Raw genomic sequence first — 22,144 nt, 5'->3', positions numbered from 1 at the left:
TGGCGAAATTCTGTCTATATAGAAAACCTTTGGACCTTAAAAGGTTTGCACAAAATTGTGCTCATATTTAAAATATTATGGCCATCCTAAAATACGTATGTTTATTTAATGTAATGTGACCATTCAAAACAAAAAAGAGTTCAGTCCTTTTTTTCTTGACTTCAATGAGCAGAATGCAGAATGTACCCCCGCAATAATGGTTTGATAGTTGTTTTCTGTTTTTGTTTTTTTTTTTACTTCTTTACGTACAAACCACAAACTCATAAATTACCAAAAAACGGAGTTAAAACGCCAACTAAGAATCAAGGCACCTAATGTGCTTGACTGTCCGTCTGTCTGTTTGTGGTTGTTGTTTATTAGCAAAAATATGCCAAATGCTGCCTTTTAGGCGGTCGATTTTGGTTTGTGCGTTAGGTTTTTCACTGCTTGGTTGGCTGCTTTGGTTAAAACATTTGGACATTTTTAAGCTGAGTGCATTTGCTTGTCAATGAAAAGGTTACACACACACACTACGAATTGTGCAGCACCAACGGTACCACAGCAACAACCTGAGGAAGAAATTTTCTCAAACAGAAAAAAATGTTAAAAAAACTAATAAAAAACCAACTAATATATTGATCTATAAGACCCACTAAGACCAAGCCATACAACTACTTCGGTTGTAAAAAAACTCCGCATCACAGGCCAGAGCTGAATTGAACTTGCCTTGCAAACATTTTTTGGTTGTTACGATGAGGAACAAAACGTTGAGGCCGGCAGACTCCAAATAAGGACGTTACTGTTTTTTTTGTGAATCATTATTGTGGCGGAGTTGGACAATCTAAGGCACAGAGGAGTTACTTTGTAGGCATGGAACTTCTGTAATGAACTCTATCGCATATCGGAGTTAGCATTTTTTATTTAAATAATACAAAATGTTTTAAAAGGTAAGGTATATCTGATATATAAAACTCGGATACGAATTTAACTTTAGCCCTTATATCTTTGTCTAACCCCGCTTAAGCGTGCCTCCCATGTCCAAGCTCTGTTAAAGTAACCGGTGGTGGTATTTCTTTGGCACACTGAATCTTTCTCTTTTATTTGCGGGCAAAGTGCCGGAGATCATGTCGTTTGCAAAAAATGCTGCTTACTGACCACTTAACGATTCGTGGCGGAAACATTTGTTTTGAATTCTTTGTCATAAGTCATTGGGATTTAAGGTGTTCTGTTTTGTTGGTTTTTGGGGATTTAGATCCTTCTACCTTTGCAGCTTTAGATTCCAATGATCAGTAATGAAACTTACCTGTGATCATCTTTCCAAAATGTTTATTTTTTTCGGTTTGATTTTGTGCAACCAAATCGTTACTTTTTTGCTTGCTAAATAAATTAATTTGAAACCAACAACTCAACACCATTCACAGGTTCATTGGGTCTACGGTTGATGTTGCTGCACAAAAAGTCTTCCATGGTCTTTCATGGATGGCATTGACGTTGACAATGAAGTTGGCTTTGTTCTGCATGGTCTTCTTGAACTGTTGCATTCAATGAAATCCAATATTCTTATAAAATTTAACCTATTGAACTTAAAGGATTTGCAATTTTTGGATTTTGTGGTTGTTTTGAAAGTACCAAAGGGAGTATCTGCTTCAAGAGCAAAAACAAACATAGTTTGTACTGTTAATGAAAATCTATAAATAAATGTAGAGCGTTAGTATTTGGTTGATATAATAACTGCGTAAGAAGGATTTTCATGGTGTTCTGTTGTGAATTATGATGTATATGCCCCATCTGCAGATGCATGTCTTTCTTTCCCATTATACCCAAGCCCAAGAAAAGAAGTACGACGGCTCGCTATTCACAGAAAAATACGCACTTCAATGAGAATACAGACTACAATTTTGTCCAAAATTCGCAAGCTCGCTATAGAAAAGGCCGTTAACAGCAGGCAGGCAGAGTGGGCAATGTTCCTAGGCTGTCTTCTGGTGACAGTTCTTGACAGAATCGAACCTGAAGAAAATTCGGTAAAAGTTGCTGTTCGAAAAAGATGTGATGTGAAGAAAATAGTCCGTTAACTTCCTTGTCAACGCAGTAGTTTGCCTTGGGAGCTTTTGGGATGGACATTTTTTTATCCACTTGGGTCCAATGCCAGGAGCAAGCAACCTGTCGACATTTGGTGGACAGAATCTCTCAAGTTCGAAGATGGTTTATACGGTCCACTCCTTCAAATACCACCCCCACAAAAGTTCGAAAATGTTCGGAAAATTTGTGCGCACGATAACTCTTGAAGGCAGCAACCGATTTGGACCATACTTTGCAAATCGTGAAATTTCTATCAGACTTAGATAAGGTTACAACTTATCCACTCCTTCGGGTACCTCCCACACAAAACTTCGGAAGTGTTCAGTTTAGGACCTGCTCTCGAATCGCTTTGATTTTTATTGTAAAAACTTGTATTCATTGCTCTCTATACGACGGTAAGAGTTTCATCAGGGGCAGGTCCATACTTCCTAAGCAAAGGTGGAAAAACCCCTCATGAAACCATGTATACACCCTTTTCAGATGTAATTCGAATTATTTTAATTGTAATTCAAGAATTCTATTTATAGTTCGTAACATTCCATTTTTAATTCGAGAATTCCATTTGTAATTCGAATTATTCCATATGTAAATCGAATTATTCCATGTGTAATTCGAAAAATTCCATTTGTAATTCGAATTATTCCATTTGAAATTTGAATTATTCCATATGTAATTCGAATTATTCCATTTGTAATTCGAAATATTCCATTTGTAATTCGAATTATTCCATATGTAATTCGAATTATTCCATTAGTAATTCGAATTATTCCATTTGTAATTCGAATTATTCCATATGTAATTCGAATTATTCCATTAGTAATTCGAATTATTCCATTAGTAATTCGAATTATTCCATTTGTAATTCGAATGATTTTCTTTGTAATTTCAAATAAAATAATTCGAATTACAAATGGAATAATTCGAATTACAAATGGAATAATTCGAATTTCAAATGTAATAATTCGAATTACAAATGGAATAATTGGAATTTCAAATAAAATAATTCGAATTACAAATAGAATAATTCGAATTACAAATGGAATAATTCGAATTACAAATGGAATGTTACGAATTACAAATAGAATTCTCGAATTACAAATGAAATGTTACGAATTACAACTAAAATGTTTCGAAATACATCTGAAAAAGGTGTAGTAGTTGGAGCGCAAGATAACTCTCGAACGGATCTGTCGATTCGGTCCAAAATTCGTAATATTTTGTCCAAACTTAGTTTGAGTCCAAAGATAAGCCACAAAAGTCCAAAAATGTTCGGAAAAATTGTGCGCATTATAATTCTTGAAGAGAGTGAACGATTTGGTCCATACCTTACACATCCTAATATATCTACCAGAAATTGATCAGGTTCTAATACGGACTATATTTGTCTGCTGCTTCGGGTACCTTCCGCACATAACTTCGGATAAGTTCACCTTAATACCTGCTTTCGAATCACTTTCATTTTTGTTGAAGCAACTTGCAATCGCCGCCTCAATAACGAAGGTAAAAAGTTTTTCAGGGCAAGTCCATACTTATTGAGAAAACAGCCTGAAAGGTGCAAAAACCCCTATGCACCGTCATATTTTGTCCAAACATAGTTTCAGTTGAAAGCTGGGCAGTAATGGTCGACAACTTCCGGTACTTTCCCCCCTTATTTACAAAAATGCCACTAAAATGGTATGCACGATATCTCCTGAACGGGGCAACCAATTTGGTCCTAACTTCGGGTCTCCTAATATTTTGTCAAAATTTAGTTTAACTTCTAAAATGGCCATATCGATCTTCTCCTTAGGGTGCCTCCCCCACAGTATTTCAACATTAGCGTCTAAGCGTAGTTTTGGGTCTGTTCGAAGATCCTTTGGAAATGCATACCGATGCTGTTCGTTGTGGCCCTGTCTACAGCTATATTATGTTTTCCGTGGACAAGTCATTTCATACTGGTATACTGATCCATAAGTTATATGATGGCCCGCTGAAATGACTAGTGGGCGCGATATCTATCGAAAAGGTATGACTCCCAAAATAAAATCCACTGCAATAATGGACTATGTCGGTCCATTCCTTCAAGTACCTCCTTCGCAATACCTTTGAACTTTAATCCTAATTCACAATTTTGTCGGCAAGTTCAATTGTCGAAAAAGGGCCACAAAATTCTGAAAAGGCCCTAAATAACTTGACCTTACGAGTACATATCGTGATTTGTTTCAATATTCAAATGGAATGAAAGTTATTTTAGTTATTAATAGGCAAAGATTTGATTTGAAAGTGCTTTGTGCGGAAACTTTTTGAATTAATTAAATGGCATGAACGATAGTTTAGGCATTAATAGGGAAAAAGTTTATTCATTCTCGCTACTGAAAATCAGTAAGCACCTTCCATTTAAAGTTAGTTAAGGCGCACCGTGCATGACATTGTTTTATAAGTAGGCGATACAGTCAGTGCATTGTCCCAATTTCAACTTTTATATCTCAAAAATGTAAAACCCAGAAAAAAGTCATAAATGTAAATCTTGTAGAGAATTTTCACAGCTACATCATTTTCTCTAATCCCATTTCGATGGGACATGCGGTTTCCAAGCAAAATCGTGACTACCTAAAACCCCTAAACCCGGCGATTTTTTGTTTGTTGACTTTTCTCATTTATGAACATTGTAGTTTCAGAATCCGCAAAAACTTCCCAGGTGTTAGTACCTTCCATTTATAGCTGGTTCAGGTGCAACGTGAAAACTAACATCCCAGCAAAAATTCGGATCCAGTAGTCATTACGTAACCCATTACAAAGTAATGTAAACAAGCTTCTTTTCCCATTACAAGTAATCTGAAAGTAATGGGATACTTCTTAAAAAAATTACAAGGCAAACCTACTTACTTTGCTCCTCACTAAGTAATGAGGACGGTGGCACAGTGAGTGTGTGTCTGACTATAAATGCTAGGGTTGTGTGTTCAACGCTCACTGTCGGCACGCGAGTTTTTTTTTTAATTAAAAAATAACAGTTCGTGGTTCACATATGCACTGCACATTTAAGTTCTTAAGCAACCCTTAATGTTCGTGTGCGTGGCATTGTATGTAGTGTCTTTGGCTAGAAATCAGAGGGTTCGTGTGTTCAACTCGCACAGCAAGCGAAATAAAATAAAAGTAAAGTAAAGAAGTGTAATGAAATTTAAAAAAAAAATCTCTACATCAACTGTTCTAAAAATAGAATTTTTTTCAACTTACTTTTCAACTTCTAGTGGCCACAGAATAACTAGTTATTCTAGTGGTCATAAAATAACGACAAACTGAGTGCGACATGCCCTTGTAAAAATAATGGGGAAGAAAGGGGGTTTGCGAGTAGTTACGGCTGCCAAAAATCCCTTACAAAACCCATGATTTTGGGAGGACTTTTTTGCTGGGATACAATATCCTCCCACATACTGGTTTAGTGTATAAATAGGCTTTCAAGCTTGATTAAGCATTTCCTTTCGTTGATACCAGCATTGATTAATGGAAGGTGTCATTTGAAGTTTAAGCTCTTGCTAATGGCATAACTATATTTCGTAGGCATTTTTCATATCACTCATTTCATATCACTCAAATATGAAGAGATTAGTTAAGAATATGAGTTATGGAATCAACCAATAAGCTCGGTACAGACATAGTTGTTTGTCTTTGACAGACACCGATAAATCGATTGTTTACATGTAAATGTCCACTCTATAAAATGCCCAAAAAAAAACTCTCCTTTCGGCTAATTGACTGAAGTCCTTTGCATAAACTTCTCAGCCTTGGAAATATTGTAAATTTTATATTTTATTAGAGTATTGTCGTAAAGCGTTTTTATGGTTCAAAGCAAATTAGTTTAACTGTTCCTCGTGTGGCAATGAAAGATTGTTGGGAAATGACCAGAATAGCTGTATCTCAAGAATGGAGTTGAAAGTGCAACAGCAGCGGCAGCAGCTTGACATTGTGGAGCCACCGTTGCAGGAACCTGTGCCCTGGCGGCGGGATTTTGGTTGTTTGTTTTTTTTCGTTTTTCAAGTCAAGATTTACGAGCAACGATTATATCGATTATTCTGACAGCAAGTCGTCGTTGTCGTCTTAGTAGATGAAAAAAAAACATACTAAACTTTACAACAAGGATCTCTTGCCCAGAAAATGGACTGACTGTAAACAACAAGGCTTAGAAACAAAAAATACAACAACGAAGGCTCCCAGACAGATGTTTGTACAGCGGGACGAATTTACGTAAGGACGTCATTGATGCAAATCATGACGACAACCTTAAACTTTTGCCTGGTATCAACTTGGCATCTCTCAGCATCATTGTCCACCACCACCAAAACCCTCTGAACTAACTCTGCATAACAGTAACAACGAACAAACAGCAATGGTAGGTAAATTTTGTGGCCTGTAAAGGCACGGAAGCTATACACGAAATATGCCAAGTGATTCTTTCGTTTGTTTCAATGCTGAAGTATCCATCCTCAGTCATGTAGTGGTAGTCCGAGAGATTTAGTGGCAGTCAGTAATGTTGATGGTAGTTTCATTGCTGCTTAAGTTGACTTCTTCTTCCTCTTCTTCTTATTGCTGATGGTCAGGAATCATAAACAAAATCACTTACATGAGCTTTAATGCATGTGTTTCATCGTGCTGTTGATGCTGTTTCTTTTTCCATTCTGCTGCCCATGTGTTTTAATTTTTGTTTATTTGTCGTTATAACTCTTAGCCTTTAGGTCCGACCACCCCCACCTGCTTGTTTGTATGCGTCTAAAGTATTTAAAAATTCCATCTGCCCCGCATGACGCATGATCACATCCGCCATTAAGCATTGTTGGTTGCTGCGGTTGTTGAAATAATCATCGTCTTGGCGTTAGTCTTGTTTGACTTGATTTGCATGCGTGACTTGAAGATTGCCTTGAGTTCGGTAAGCGATCATGAAAACTACTCACATTTAATTCGCATAAATTTTAGTGCGATTTTTAAAATTAATTACTTAAAGTGGAGATTTTACGAACATTTCCACATTCTTAAATAGCTGAAAATTTTAATATAACGGAAAGAAATTTTGAAATTGTAATGCAAGTCCGCCTTGCACTCAGAAGATTTGCGGTTGAATTCCAGAACAGAACATCACCATTTTCGGCGATAACAAATTCCCTCAGTGCAATGTTGCTTTACACTTCCTGAGAATTTCAGCCATGAAAAACATATCTATAAGTGGTGTCGTAAGACATGTCGTTTGAACTCGGGTTGAAATAGTTTACATCGATATCATTCAGCCAATATGATGTTACTCAAGTTAAATACGAGGGCAGTTCGGAAACTTCTTAGCCTAGCACAAAAAGCGCGGTATAAAAGAAAAAAGTTATGTGTTTTGGAAACTTCCATCTCTGTTATGAACACATGTTAAATTTTGTTTCGATCTGGCAACTCCTTCATATAGAAACAGGTGTTCAAAAAAGACGCATCCGCAATTTTTTTACAATGGAAAAATTAGAAATGCGTGCTGTCATTAAATATTTACATAAAAAAGGTTTATCGGGACAAGAAATTCATAATGATATGGTGAATGGTTAGGTGAAAGTGCTCCTTCATATGCAACAGTAAAAAATTGGGTTGCTGAATTTAAACGTGGTCGTACAAGCATTGAAGATGAACCACGTAGTGGACGTCCAAAAACAGCAACAACAACAGAAATTGTAGCCAAAGTGCATGATGGTATTAAATGATCGAGGAATAAAAGTGCGTGAAATTGCTAATATCATGGGCATCTCAAATGATCGAGTCCATTTAATTTTGCATGAAGAACTACAGATGAAAAAGCTTTCTGGAAGATGGGTGCCGCATTTGTTAACAGTCGATCAAAAACACATAAGAATGAACATTTCTCAAGCTTGTTTGGATCGTTTTAAGCGAAATAAAATTGATTTTAAGCGTCGTTTCATAACTGTTGATGAGACATGTTTCCACCACTATACTCCAGAGACAAAAGAACAATCCAAACAATGGACTGAAGCTGGAGGAAGTGCCCCAAAGAAGGCAAAAAGAGTTCAATCGGCTGGTAAGGTTATGGCAACGGTTTTTTGGGACTTCAAAGGTATTTTATTGATTGACTATCTGCAAAAGGGTAAAACAATAAATTCAGAGTACTATTGCAACCTTTTGGATCAATTAAATGTACAAATTCGAGAAAAACGTCCTGGCTTACAACACAAAAAAATAATTTTTCATCAAAACAACGCACCAGCGCACAAGAGTGTTTTAACAATGGCTAAAATCAACGAATTAAAGTACGAGTTGCTGGACCACCCACCTTATTCTCCTGATTTAGCTCCCAGTGACTTTTACTTGTTCCCAAATCTAAGAAAAAGTCCTTGCTGGCAAGCGTTTTACCTCAAATGAAGATGCAATTACAGTTGTAAACCACTATTTTGAAGTACTTGAGGAAAACTATTTTAATCAAGGGATAGAATTGCTAGAAAAGCGTTGGACTAAGTGTATTGAAGTTTCAGGAGATTATATTGAAAAATAAAAATATTTTTGAAAAACTAACTATTCTCTTTCATTGATAGGCTAAGAAGTTTCCGAACCGCCCTCGTAATATTGCCAAATAAGCCTCTGATGTGTGAATCCCAGCTTCTTCATGATCATACGTATGAAGTGGCCTGAAATATGGACATTTTGTGGATGAGGTAAGTGAAGGACGTTGGCTAATAGTTCATTTTGGAACCTGATCTATGTTTGGGAGTCACTCATTTCGATAGTTATCGTGCGCACGAATATCAATATGACATTGTAACAAGTAAGAACGGCGTTAGTTTGGCCGGGCCGAACTTATATTATACTCTCCACCACGAAATATATTGAAGTAAAATGGAACATATAGTTTCCTAAATACCAAATTTTAAAAATTTCGGTAAGACAATCTGGCTAACCTTCAAAATACCGAAATTCGATCTATACCTACTAATTTCTGGCGGAAAGTTTTTAGATTTAATGAAAACTATAATACCAAATTCCCGATATTCCGATATGATAATGTGGTTAAAAACTTGAAAATACTGAAAATCAAGAGGTACGCTTCTCTATTCTGATTATTTCTCTTCTGGAATATTTTATAACCCCATGGAAGACTAAAAACAAATTCCAGTCTTTCGGTGGGATATTGACGTCACAACCTACAGAACTACGAAAATTGGGAGGTACTTTTCTATGGTGGCTATATCGAAACGTGGACCTATACCGACGACTTTCTGTTCGATGGGTTTTTACCTTGTTCAAAATACTGAAAACAGCAAGTACCCAGCAAAAAAAGTTCTCCCAAAATCATGGGTTTTGTAAGGGATTTTTGGCAGCTGTAACTACTCGCAAACCCCCTTTCTTCCCCATTATTTTTACAAGGGCATGTCGCACTCAGTTTGTAGTTATTTTATGACCACTAGAATAACTAGTTATTCTGTGGCTACTAGAAGTTGAAAAGTAAGTTGAAAAAAATTCTATTTTTAGAACAGTTGATGTTGAGATTTTTTTTTAATTTCATCACACTTCTTACTTTTATTTTACTTTATTTTATTTCGATCGCTGTGCGAGTTGAACACACGAACCCTCTGATTTCTAGCCAAAGACACTACATACTATGCCACGCACACGAACATTAAGGGTTGCTTAAGAACTTAAATGTGCAGTGCACACGTGCACCACGAACTGTTATTTCTTAATTAAAAAACTCGCGTGCCGACAGTGAGCGTTGAACACACAACCCTAGGATTTATAGTCGGACACACACTCACTGTGCCACCGTCCTCATTACTTAGTGAGGAGAAAAGTAAGTAGGTTTGCCTTGTAATTTTTTTAAGAAGTATCCCATTACTTTTCAAATTACTTGTAATGGGAAAAGAAGCTTGTTTACATTACTTTGTAATGGGTTACATAATGACTAATGGATCCGAATTTTTGCTGGGTACCGTTCTATGGCGACTATATGAAGGTGTGGATCTATACCAACAAATTTCAGGAGGATTTTTTTTTATACCACCAACGAAGACTAAATACCAAATTTTAGCAATTTCGCTGGAATATTGTGGCCACAATCTTCAAAACACCGAAAATCGTGAGATTAGTTGGTGACTATACGCTTTTAGCGCTTTTGGGCCAATATGTAAGGAAGCACGCAATTGACCACAAAAAAATGTTGTTGACTACAAGGACTACCTTCGGTAAAACTTTCACAACTATCCTAGAAGAGCCCTAAAACTGTATTTAAGTGAAAATGTTGAATTTTTGCAAAGGGAGGTAACCGAAAAATTTTTCCCATGTAAAACTTTTTGGAACTTGATGTACATTTAGAAGAGAAATTACGGTTTGGATTGGATAAATTGGATACTCAATTCGTAGGTTTTCGTATTCATGGGATATTTTAGTTGGTGCCTGTAGGGTTTTTTCGACCCTTTGAAGCATTATCTGAGGAAGTATGGACTTGCCCACGGAAAAATTTGTATCATTGCATTCAGAAACACAAATCTCAGCTTGTCGCAGATAGTTATGGCATGAGCGGACGACGTAGAAATACTATCGAATGTGACCCCTAGAATCTTGGTGTAGTTAGTGGTCGGAAGTCTGCTATTATCGACCGGGTTATTCAGCCCAGTGCTACTCTCTGCAGTCTATGTGATGAAGATTTAGTTACAGATATTTGCATATTCCTCGCGCAGAAAAAAGTTGTAAGATCGATCAACTAGATATTCACATTTCGCAAATGACATTAGGAAAGGTACTTCACAATTATCCGCATACGTACGACATCAGGAAAGGTACATGAATTCAGTATAGTACAATTATCCGCATACGTACGTTCTCTATGCCATTAAAAGTGGGTGGAATAAAAGAAAGATAGAGATTAAACAGTTCCGGAGATATCACCCACCTTAGGGAACTGACAGCACTGTTGCTATAGGTAGGACTTATTTACGGCCTACTTTATTTTGGTTGCCAACTTACCGAAAAAATTTCCTTCAATATCGAAATTATAAACATTTTAATTTACGCTTTGGACGACTTAGCGTTCCTGATGGCATTCGCAGCATCATCTTCGACAGGAAGATATCTGACGTAGTACTCTTCTCTTCTCTTCATCTTAATTCTTTCCAGGGTTCGTAATGTTGCAACTCTTCAGCCACTTGTTCCGCTTGTGCTCACCGACCAAACTATTAAGTTCCAGAACCTTTTGGGTCACTAGGGTTGGCTCGACGAAGCCCATCACCCTCAGCTGTTAGTCCCGCGCTGGGAAATTTGGCCTCACTTCGGCTATTTGATAAGTTCAGATAAGTTCTCAGAAGCGGTTTTTTGTGAACTATTAGGTCCTCCATGATCGTAGGAAGTGCTACGTTCAAATGTAATGAGGTTGGGTGGTTTGCTGGTGGTGACGATTATAGGGAGATGGTCTCATCCAAGTGAAACGACGTAATTGGTCAGACCAGGCGACACGATATAAGCTGTGTTCCTTTAATTACCTGAGGTTACCATTTTTAACCTGCAAAGCGTTCCTTAACCCCAAAAATTGGTAAAACTGGTAGCAGTTTTTAAGGGAGTGAGAGAGAGCACATTTGACTTTCTCTTCTACCACAGGCTACCGGACAAATTTCTGCAGGTACAAAATGGTAGAACTGATTTTCGACTTTTGTTTGACGATTATTTCACAATGAAGAAAAAAATTGGAACTAATGATTTTTTTTATTTTTTATATGTATTTCTTTTTGACATTGCTACCAGATCTACCATTTTTCCGTTCGTTTACTTTTCTGGTAAAAATGTTCATGAGGGAGCAATTTTGACAGTTTTCTCTTTTACCACTTTTATCATTAAAAAAGTAAAGGAACAAAGCTTTCTCATTGGCAATACACAACGTATAGCTTTCAATCTGCTCAACCAGCGCCACACCCCTCTAGTCATTACCTAGGATCGAATGGCACAAGCATTGAAGTCCTCTAATGGGCTAATGATTGGCCTATAACCTGCCGGGATATATATGTTAAGCCAGATTTTCTCGGAGGTTCCACATCTGACTGCTACTCCCATACATATACGGACCATTAGGTCTGTTTTTGACCAGCCTGGCACAACAAAAAAACTACACCTTTTTCAGATGTAATTCGAATAATTTTAGTTGTATTTAAAATTTCATAAAATTCATAACAATTTTTTTGTAATTGGATTGATTTCATTTGTAATTCGAATTTATCCGTTTGTAATTCGAATTATTGTGTTTGCAATACGAAATATTACATTTGTATTTCTAATAATTTTATTTGTAATTCGAATTGTTTTATTTGTAAGCCGAATTATTCCGTTTGTAATTCGCTTAATTCTATTTATAATTCGAAATGTTTTATTTGTCTTTCATAAAACTAAATATAAAACCAATGGAACCAAAAATTTCAAAAGGAATAATTGAATTAAAAATAAAATAATTAGAATTACAAATAAAACGATTCGAATTACAAATAAAATAATTGGAAATACAAATGGAATAATGCTCGAATAACAATATAATTGTTTCGAATTATAAATAAAAAGTTAAAAATTACAACTGAAATGTTTCGAATTACATCTGAAAAAGGTGTAGTCCCTTCACTTCTGGCGCGATTCTTCCTCAGTACCTTGTAACCAGTGATGCCAGGTTTGCCGATTTATCGGCATTTCGACGATTTTTAGAAATTTACCCCTTTAATGCCAATTTTTAGTTACGGCAATTTTTTCACATAAAATTTGTGTTTTTTATATATTTTTTCTTTTTTAGAGGATACTTTTTCATGTGTAAAGGCACATTCTGATCTACCTTCGGTTATGTTTTCTTGAAAAATATTGCATAATTTTGTGGCCACCTACGAAATAATAATAATTGTTCCACAAACATCCCAGAAGGGACAAGGGAGACTTCTCTCATATCAATGAGTGCACCCTGATTCATATTAGCTCAATGATATGGGACCTACAGTTTATCGCCGAGTCCGAACGGCGTGTCCTAGTAAGACACAACTTGTAGAGAAGTTTTACATGGCTGAAATACTCAGGAAATGTCGTCAACATTAGTTGCTGAATTTATATTTTTTGAATTTTTAAACTTATTTTTATTATCCTTTATGTTCAATGAAATGTTTTTGTGCTTATATATTGTAATAATATTATTATTGATGCTATTAGCGATTTCATTTACCATGGTAACTTAAGCAATCTACAAATTTGAAATCGATAGAATTAGGTATTCGTATATGAAGATGCCACAAAAAATAAATTTTGCTTGTCAAAGAATATTTGTTCATCAGATATTCATTGAAATTTGTGTAATTAATTAATTTCATATGTTGAAAATACCAAGAGACATAGTTACAAATAATTGTTTAATTGACCAAAAACCTATATAATAATTAAAAAAATGGAAATTATAGTCAAAGATAACAACTGAATAAAATATCGTTTATATTTAGTCCTCGCCGAAATGTTCTTCTATATTAAACAATTTAAGGAGAAATTTCCTACACTGAGAACAAGAAATACATTATTACAGACAATTCTGTTGAAAAAGTTGGTTAAATCCTATAAAGTGCAGAAAGTAGATGGTAACCCTATATAGAGGCTGAGGCAAAAGTGGACCAATGTCACATTTATTTATAAAATCCTGTTTAAACTCTGAGTTCTCTATTAAAGCCTAATCCGTTTAGAATTTGTTAAATATCTGTAAAATACATTAAATCGAGATAGCAAATCATGGACCTATATTGACAGTTTCTCGCGGGGAGGTTTACTATGCAATAACAACTCCTAGTACCGGATTACAGCGAATTCGGTTAAACAATATGTTGGCAACAGTAAAATACTTCAATTCAGGACTCCAACATTTTTGTTAGAGTGGTTTTAGCCCCCGAGGACCAATTGATAAAAATTTCAGTTCTATCTAGAAGTATTTTTGTCACACCTTCCCATGTAGGTGCCACCACTGTGCACTGGTGTCATGTTGTTGTTTAAGTCCTCCGGGAGGCACTGCGTTAACAATTGCATACCACACAGACGCCGCATAGCTTATCACACGCCGGTCAGCACCCAAGTACTGCCGGCCAGCGAGTTGAGAATCGTGGACTACTTAAACATGCTGTCGAAAGTTACACCCAATATATTGAGGTAGTTAATGGTCAGACTCAGGACAACATTTCAGTTCAGGGGAAGCCTTATTCCAGCCGACCAGGTGGTGGATTTAGCAACGGATATTTTCATATTCCTCAGATGGAAGAACTGCACTAAGTCAACGATGTAGACATTTAACCTATCACAAATATCATTGACGATGTGACCCGACGCCAATATCGTACAATCAGCCACATACATTACGATCACTATGCCGTATGGTGGGTGTTAAATTTCAGAAAAGTAGAGGTAAAACAGTTCCGGTGATATCAACCCGCTCGAATACTACAAACGATTGACGTCCACACATGGCCAATTGGCAAACTGCTTTTCATTAGGAAGTGCAGTAGTGCCTCTATAATTTTCGTTAATGGCTACAGGAGGGACATCGACCTTTACGATTCGACTCTGCTGGCATCATTGCCTGACTTCAGAGGCGGGACCATCATGCCACTCATTGAAGTTTCAATATGGTGGGTCCGCTTATGACAAACCGAGAACTTTCTTATTGGTCCTGGTTTTCCCCCTTAGAAAGCGAAACAAAATACTCCGGAGCAGGCATTCCGGAATATGCAGCTCCCAACACAGAAAACCGATGCAAATACAAACATACAGGGTTGCGCATATCAAAAGCAACAAATTCAGGATTACGCATTAATTCAATTTTTGGATCCGTTAAAAATTTTTTAAATGTAATATTTTGTGTCCCGTTGTTCTTTATTATGTACAGAGAGCTTTCAATAAGTTGTTTCTGTACTTTGTAGTTGGATGGGATAACAAAAATATTGACTGATCCTTGAGAATGGGGGTGAAAAACAAAAGCAACAACGGAATATAGTTAAAAATTGTGGTGTTATCGGTTTTAATTAGCTGTACTTTTGACATCAATTTGTTTTTTTTTTGGGCATGTTAGAGTCAATTTGGGAAGAATCTGATATCCTAGCAGGGTTGACATCTTCTATCACTTTTCCCATGGTCCGGGGAAAACATAATACCCTCAAATTAAATTTTTTTCATTAATTTTCTCGTTTGGAGTTAAGCTTGATGATCGAAAATGTTTTCCCTTATATAAAAATTTAAATTGTAAAATATTCATTCGGAAGGTGGATTAGTATCAGTTCTAATGTTTGCCGTATAATGAATAAGTTAAACAACCGTATATTGGTGAACACAATACATTCTGGTGTCAACCCCTTGAGGCTATCGGCACATTGTGGCTAAAAACGTTGGGGAAAATTTATAAATAATGCGTATAGAACTTCCAAGAATTAGTTGGGGCTCTTATTTCCGATATACGTCCTAGACTTTTTCGCAGAAGAAATTTTGAAAACAGTGCTATAAAAGTACCACAAGATGACGTTTTTCAGCTTCGAAATATACTGCAAAATGTCGCTCAGAAAATTTTAGGTACGGCTCTCATTGACAACTAATCGATTTTGATGCAAACAAATTATGTTTGGATCCAAACATATATTTGTTTGCAATCAGTCCCAAACAAATATTTGTTTGGATCCAAACATATTTCTAACATTTATTTTTCTGCGTGTATGTATATATCTGAGTTTGAAATTTTGAATATATATGAGGACTAATTTTTATAACAATATTTATTCCTATTCCTACTCTTACTCTTACCAGAAGAAACACAAATAAAGTGTTTTGTCATTGGCAAAACAAACAGAAAAGGAGAGGGAGGTATGACAAGCGTTGAAAAGCAAATTGCACTTTTTTAAATGTAATTTTCTCAACTTCCAAACTCATCCCCAAAGAAGAAAAGAGGCAAATAATAATCAAAATCGATGGAAAATCGATTAAAATCAAATAAAAGTTTTTTTCCCTTCATTTAGATTTGCAGTTCGCAGCATTGTTTGCAAAGTGATTTAAAAACTCATAACACGTTGGCAACACCTTCTTTATGTCTCTTTGTGTATAGTAGAAGGTCCACCAACTCCATTTCAAGGCAAAAGTAATTGCAAATAATGCGCGTGTGTGGCAAGATCATCCTTCATTATGCTCTTGCTGGAGGCTTTCTTTTAAAGTAATTCTCAACGAAAGATTTGACCACTAAAACCCCATATGAAAATATTATTTATTTATATAATTTATGACTTCGAATGAAGGGAGTTCTTGTTTGCACTGTAAAAATATTGGAATTGCTTTATTCGGTTGGTTGGGGCGCTGCTGCTTACAAGATTGACAAATTGTTAAAAACGCCTTTAAGAACACAAACGTTCATTCGATTCACTTTGCTTTGCTGGAGTTTGTTGTGGTGGCGTCTTTAGTTTGTTTAAATCGATATTACTTCTTGTTTAAAGCCAATTTCCGAATGATCGTTTATTTTTGGGTTGTCTACAACAATTTTGCTTTTAGAAAGTGCCACACGAAGAGTTAATATCTTTTGAGTTTGATTGTTGTGCGCTTAGTTTCTTTGTCTGTATTTCAGTAGCTGTTTAAGATACAAGGAACAGTGGCAACCAATACGACAGAAAACATGCGTTCCGGTATTTGCCTGCCCAAGACGAATCACATAAAATACGGCTGCAGTGATCGCAAATTAAGGCCGCCGGCAAATTAGAATTCATTCTTTTTTGCAATTGGTGGCAGGCCGGCCGGCATTCGCTGATTAATGAAACCAAATCAATTATTTTGGCCACAAAAACGAATATCATATGGGATTGAGGCATATAACAACTCTGTGTGAATCGGCTGCCAGTTATCTTGGGGTTTTTGTGAACTTCTGTTGTGTATTGGACTGCGACCCTCATAAATGCTTACGGTGGCTATGTTTGCTCAACGAATTTGCATTTAATCAGACTTTGTGTTAAGATTTTTGTTAATGATTGGCCATTAAAAAAGCGAAGCAAACAAGACCTCTACTGGCGACAACATTGAAAAAAGTTATTCGAAAATCGAAGTATTTAAAGGAGACTAATTAGACGAAAATAAGAATAAGAAATTAAGGTGATGGAAATGAAAAAAAAAAAAAATAGAATGATACTTCGTTTGTTACAATGCAATCGTTGATATATTCAAGTTGTAGAAGACCGTAGTGCATGAGAGGCCGGAAATCGCCGTCAACACATATTGTTTTATAAAATTCCAAGTTCCTCTTATTTTTACAGGAATGCCAAACTCAGACACGGCAGCCATATAGTCGATATAAATGTGTGTTTATAGTTATTCTCTTGGGTTTGGCGTAGAGCAAAGATTTGGTAATTGGTATGACTCGGTTATTCCAATGAGCATCGGATTAACCGCTGGATAGGAGACTTGTGCATCTGTAGTTGACTCCTTTCATGTGCCAGACTGAGGTTCCAATCGTTGGGAATGTCTTTCGCCAGCCCATTTTGCTAATCAACGGGTGGATAACCTCGCCTAAAAAAACAGCCTAATATGAAAAAACGAAAGAAAAGAAAAATAAACCCCTCTAAAGTTGACGACCCCCGCAAACGTTTTAAGGACCATGATCTGCGAAGCCTGCACCTGCAATGTTCGCACTGGCAGATGTATTTGAAGAGTACAAGGCCGATATAACTGTCATACAGGAAATTCGATGGATTGGGAAAAACGCCACAACAACACCTAAAGGTGACACACTGTATTATAGCTGCCTTGACACAAAGCATGAGTTTGGTTGTGATTTTGTACTTTTTCGGAGGTTAAAATATCTGGTCAGCGTCACCCCAATGAATGAAAGACTTGCTACAATACGGATAAAAGCAAAATTCTTCAACATTAGCTTTATCTGGGCTCATGCTCCAACCGAAGAAAAGGACGAACAGACCAAAGAAACTTACGACCGTTGTCGTGCCCATGACATTAAAATTATTCTAAGCGATTTTAATTCCAAAATTGGAAAGGAGAATATCTTTGGCCCAACAGTCTGAATGTCCTCAGTCTCCACAGTGAAACATCTGACAATGGACAAAGGAACCCATGATATGACCGGGAGTGTCGTGCCGCTACAGAAGAGAAAAATGCGGCATATAGGGCTACAATCAGTAGCAACGCGTAGCGCACGAGTGGCTTTAGACCGGGAAATACCAAAGAAATACAGATGACAGGAAGCTTCGTACACTGTAGATGTTACACAGAAGACATGTGGGGCACCGTGTTGCAGTTCCACAACGTTGCACTTATAATCGCGACCCACAGTTTCCTATCGTGTTATATGTAGTCAACAACCCCAACCCCAAGTGCTGCCGGCCAGGGACTTGAGGACTTCACCCTACATCGCAGAAAGTTATGGAATGCGCGAAAGACGTGAACATTCTGTCGAATATGACCCATAGAACTTTGAAATTCCGCTCAGTGACTTAAATGTACGACAGGTGTCCACACAAAATTGGTCGGGAGGTAGTCTACTCAATGTCTTCAAACAGCGTAATATGCTAGACAGTATCAAAGGCTGTTGACAAGTTAAACGCCGCCAAAAGTCCTATCGTAGGGCTTGTTCTGGTTGAGTCCTCGATTAATTTGTGTGGGAATGGCATGCAGCGCTGTTGTCGAGATCTAATACGACGGAGTACTCTTCTGTTTGCCCAGTCACTCCAGGAGTGCTCACCAACTGTTGGTTAAACTAATGGGCCGATTCCGTACAGCGAGGCGAGTCGTGTCGCGTTGCCAGTTGCAATTTTTCCATTACGTATGGCAAAAGTCGCACGACGACGTCAAATTTTGTCGCCGTAATGTTCATTTTCCGGCGACAACAAATTAGCTGTCGCCGTTCATTTTTACTAACGAATAAAAATAAAATAAAAAAAAAAATAAAAATAACTTGTTATCGACGATTATTTTCTATCGCTGTACGTAGTGCATTTTTTAAATTTTGTCACAGAGACGATAGACGACGCGACATGACTCGCCTCGCTGTACGGAATCGGCCCATAAATTGCGCTCCTCTTCGGATCAGTCAGCTTTACATGACCAATGTGACGAAGGACCTGTCATACTTCTTTCGAGGATTCGGAATGACTTAACTGTAGCCCACAAGTCATTTATTCCAGCTCCAACACTTCAGATTATTTAGTCAATTGTTTAGTCGCCTATTCTCAACGACAAAGTTATTAACTTCAAGTGTCATCATTTTAACTCGACCGTTAGCTCGGCGAAGCTCTTCACCCTCATTTGCTAATCCAGCTACATCTGCTGAGAAATTTGCTCTTACTTCGGTATATAGCATGCGGTTTGAGCTATGATGATGACTGAGAACGTCCTTTCTGCCACCCGCACATCAGAAGGGTTGCGCAGATCTCTGAAGCGGTGATTAGTAAACTCTAAAACCAGGTCAATTAGCTTTATCGTAATTGATTAAAGAGCGGATTTCAGAGGTGACGAAATCGGGCATTTTGATGATGGAGACGATTATAGTGAGAGGGTCTGACCCAAGTAAAATGACGGCTTGCAAGGAGAAGCTTAAATCTCACAAACTATGGCACTCTCTGATAATTCTGGTAGGGAAACCCTTTTGCACTGCTCGAAGCGGCATTATGACAGGTTAAAATATATTTTTTATCCCGTTGCACTTATATTCGGACCATACTGACGCCGCGTAGCTTACAACAGACGAACCTATGGTTGGTCCGCTTGGTCTGCGCCCAAGTGCTGCCGGCTAGGGGCTTGAAAATCTTGTTCCTTCATCTAGCTGTACATGCGCAGACGTCATGCTGTCGAATGTGACCCCTAGAATCTTGGGGTAGTTTCTGGTCGGAATTCTGCTACTATCGACCATGAAATTCAACTCAGTTCTCACCTCAGTGTGGTGAACACATGTATTTATTTGCATAAAACGTTATTTCCAGGAGCCCCCGTGGTGCAGTGAAAAACACGCCCGCCTTGCACTCAAAATTTTCGGCGTAGGCAAATCCCCTCAGTGCAATGCTGACTTACATTTCCTGAGCATTTCAACCATGAAAAACTTCTCTTCAAGTGGTGTCATAAAACACGCCGTTCGCACTCGACGATAAAAAGTAGGTTCCTATTATTGAGCCAATATGAATCGGCTAGCACTCAGTGATATGTGAGAAGTCTCCCTTGTCACTTTGGGGATGCTGTGGGAACATATACATATATATGTATGGGTTGCAAACCAGAAGTCCAACCCAAGTTACGCCACGGGAAGGTCCGTGTGCACTTGAAATTAAAGAGGACGTATATTTGGAAAAAGGATAAAATTGGAAACAATAGCACCCCTAATTTTTATACAAATGTTTTTTGTGGCTACATTTCTTATGTAGCTTTACAAGGCATTCCAGTTGCGTGATTAGGCCTTTTTCTGGTGACATCAAGTTTCAGCAGCAGATTACTCGATGACAATTTCACACAAAACAAAACACAAACGCCAAGGTAACAAGCAAACAAAAAATGGCAACTAACGTCAGAATTAGTTGGTAAGGTTGATGGTGTTTTATCGCTGCAATGGGCAATGCTGGTGGGCATGAAATGTACATACCTTTGATGACTTTAGCAAGTCACGGTATCCAAAAGAAGGATGTTATGTTTTATATAAATTTTGTGAATAGTTTTGTTGTTGTTTAGTTTTTATTCAATGACCAGTATACTATAAACAGAAGAAGCTTCCAAACAAACATTTTATTGCCATGCCAGAAAAAGTTTTTACTTTAAAGCTATGTAGTGGTGGTGGCGATGATGATGATGATCAGGAGGAGGATGGCAATGCTTATGATGACGACGTCGAATTGTATTCTCATAAAAAATCAACAAAAAGTCACCACAAATTGCAATGATGCACCAGCTATTACCAACTTCCTTAGACTGTTTTGTTTTTGTTTTTCGTTTCTGTTTTTTTTTGTATTTCCAATTTTCTTTTTGGCTAAACCTCGTTTTGAGCCTTTTAATGTGATGTCAATACCAACGACAATGATTGCGTTCAACTTACATGATCGTTGGAACGTGCAACCGTTGGCGCCAATAACGCCACCCAATAAATGCTGTTGACACAGCCAAGCTAAAAGTAAAAGAAAAAAAAACTTACCTAAAAACGTAGACCTGAACAGAACGAAATACAGAAATAAAGATTATCTGTGCGAAATGCAATTTGGTTCTTTTTTATTTTGAAAATTGCTTTGTAAATTGGTAATGCCTGACTTTTTTGTTAGTCCCAATTTTGGTTTTTTTTTTATTTTGGCCTACAACATCGCCTGTTCATACCTTTGTGAATTGAAAGACAATTCGCTCTTTATGCAACCATGCAATTCCTGGCATTCCCAAATATCCATCCGTTAAGCTCTATGGCCACAATAATAATCACCGAGGAGCTGCAGTCTCCACTAACAATGTTGTGGTTTTAAAATCGTCAGTTTTGTTTCGTATTTATTCAGTTACCCACCCAGTGTTTAATAACATTCGATTTAATTCATGTTCACTGTCATCGCAACCATTTTTCATAATTAACCAGGGAAACACAGAACTGTCTGTTTAAGGGGAGTACCAACTATATGATCTTTACTGGATGCTGTGGGAGATGCTTTAGTTTTTGTGAAAGTTTAGGAGGAGCTCAAAATATTTCAAAATTGAATTACGAGGTTTGATGTTAAAATTGTACATATTAAAATAATATTGAGATTTGTATGTATAATTTGTATACGATTGACTTACCACTTAATAAAGTATATAACAATCAAATATATATTTACCTGAAAATAAAATAAAGCAACAGATACATATGAGTCATGTGATCACAGACTTTATTTTATTAAAACAAATATGATTGCTCTGGCAAGAAGATATTTTTCAAATATTCCTCACCGCACCGTGCCTTAAATAATTTTAAATGAAAGGGTGAAGTTTTTGCGGATTCTGAAACTACGAAACGACATCATTGGAAATGTTTCATAAAGTATTTTTACATACGTTGATTTTTAGTCACTTGCAGATCCCGATTAATTAGCGATGCAAGAAAAATATAATTGAA

At 37.0% G+C, this 22,144-nt stretch overlaps 1 protein-coding gene across 5 annotated transcripts in view; it reads right to left on the bottom strand.

Moving 5' to 3' along the window:
• Window positions 1–22,144, bottom strand: part of sowah (ankyrin repeat domain family member sosondowah) — a 198,692-nt gene that overhangs the window by 27,377 nt on the left and 149,171 nt on the right. The window contains exon 4 of one of the 5 annotated variants that reach the window (XM_073987398.1): window positions 1,611–1,667. The exons of 2 other annotated variants lie outside the window; for them this stretch is intronic. In XM_073987398.1, coding sequence (XP_073843499.1) covers window positions 1,626–1,667 — 42 coding nt within the window. In that variant the 3' untranslated portion in view covers window positions 1,611–1,625. Of the gene's footprint in view, window positions 1–1,610; window positions 1,668–20,988; window positions 21,867–22,144 lie in introns of those variants that run through there. 2 more of the 5 variants (XM_073987397.1, XM_073987399.1) reach the window with 2 other exon arrangements.

This window comes from Musca autumnalis, unplaced genomic scaffold (genome assembly GCF_047663935.1).
Source record: "Musca autumnalis isolate F117 unplaced genomic scaffold, ASM4766393v1 scaffold_4, whole genome shotgun sequence".
In the NCBI taxonomy this organism is placed as follows: domain Eukaryota; kingdom Metazoa; phylum Arthropoda; class Insecta; order Diptera; family Muscidae; genus Musca; species Musca autumnalis.
Note: the sequence above shows the minus strand (reverse complement) of the source record. Positions and strands in the feature narration are given on the sequence as shown.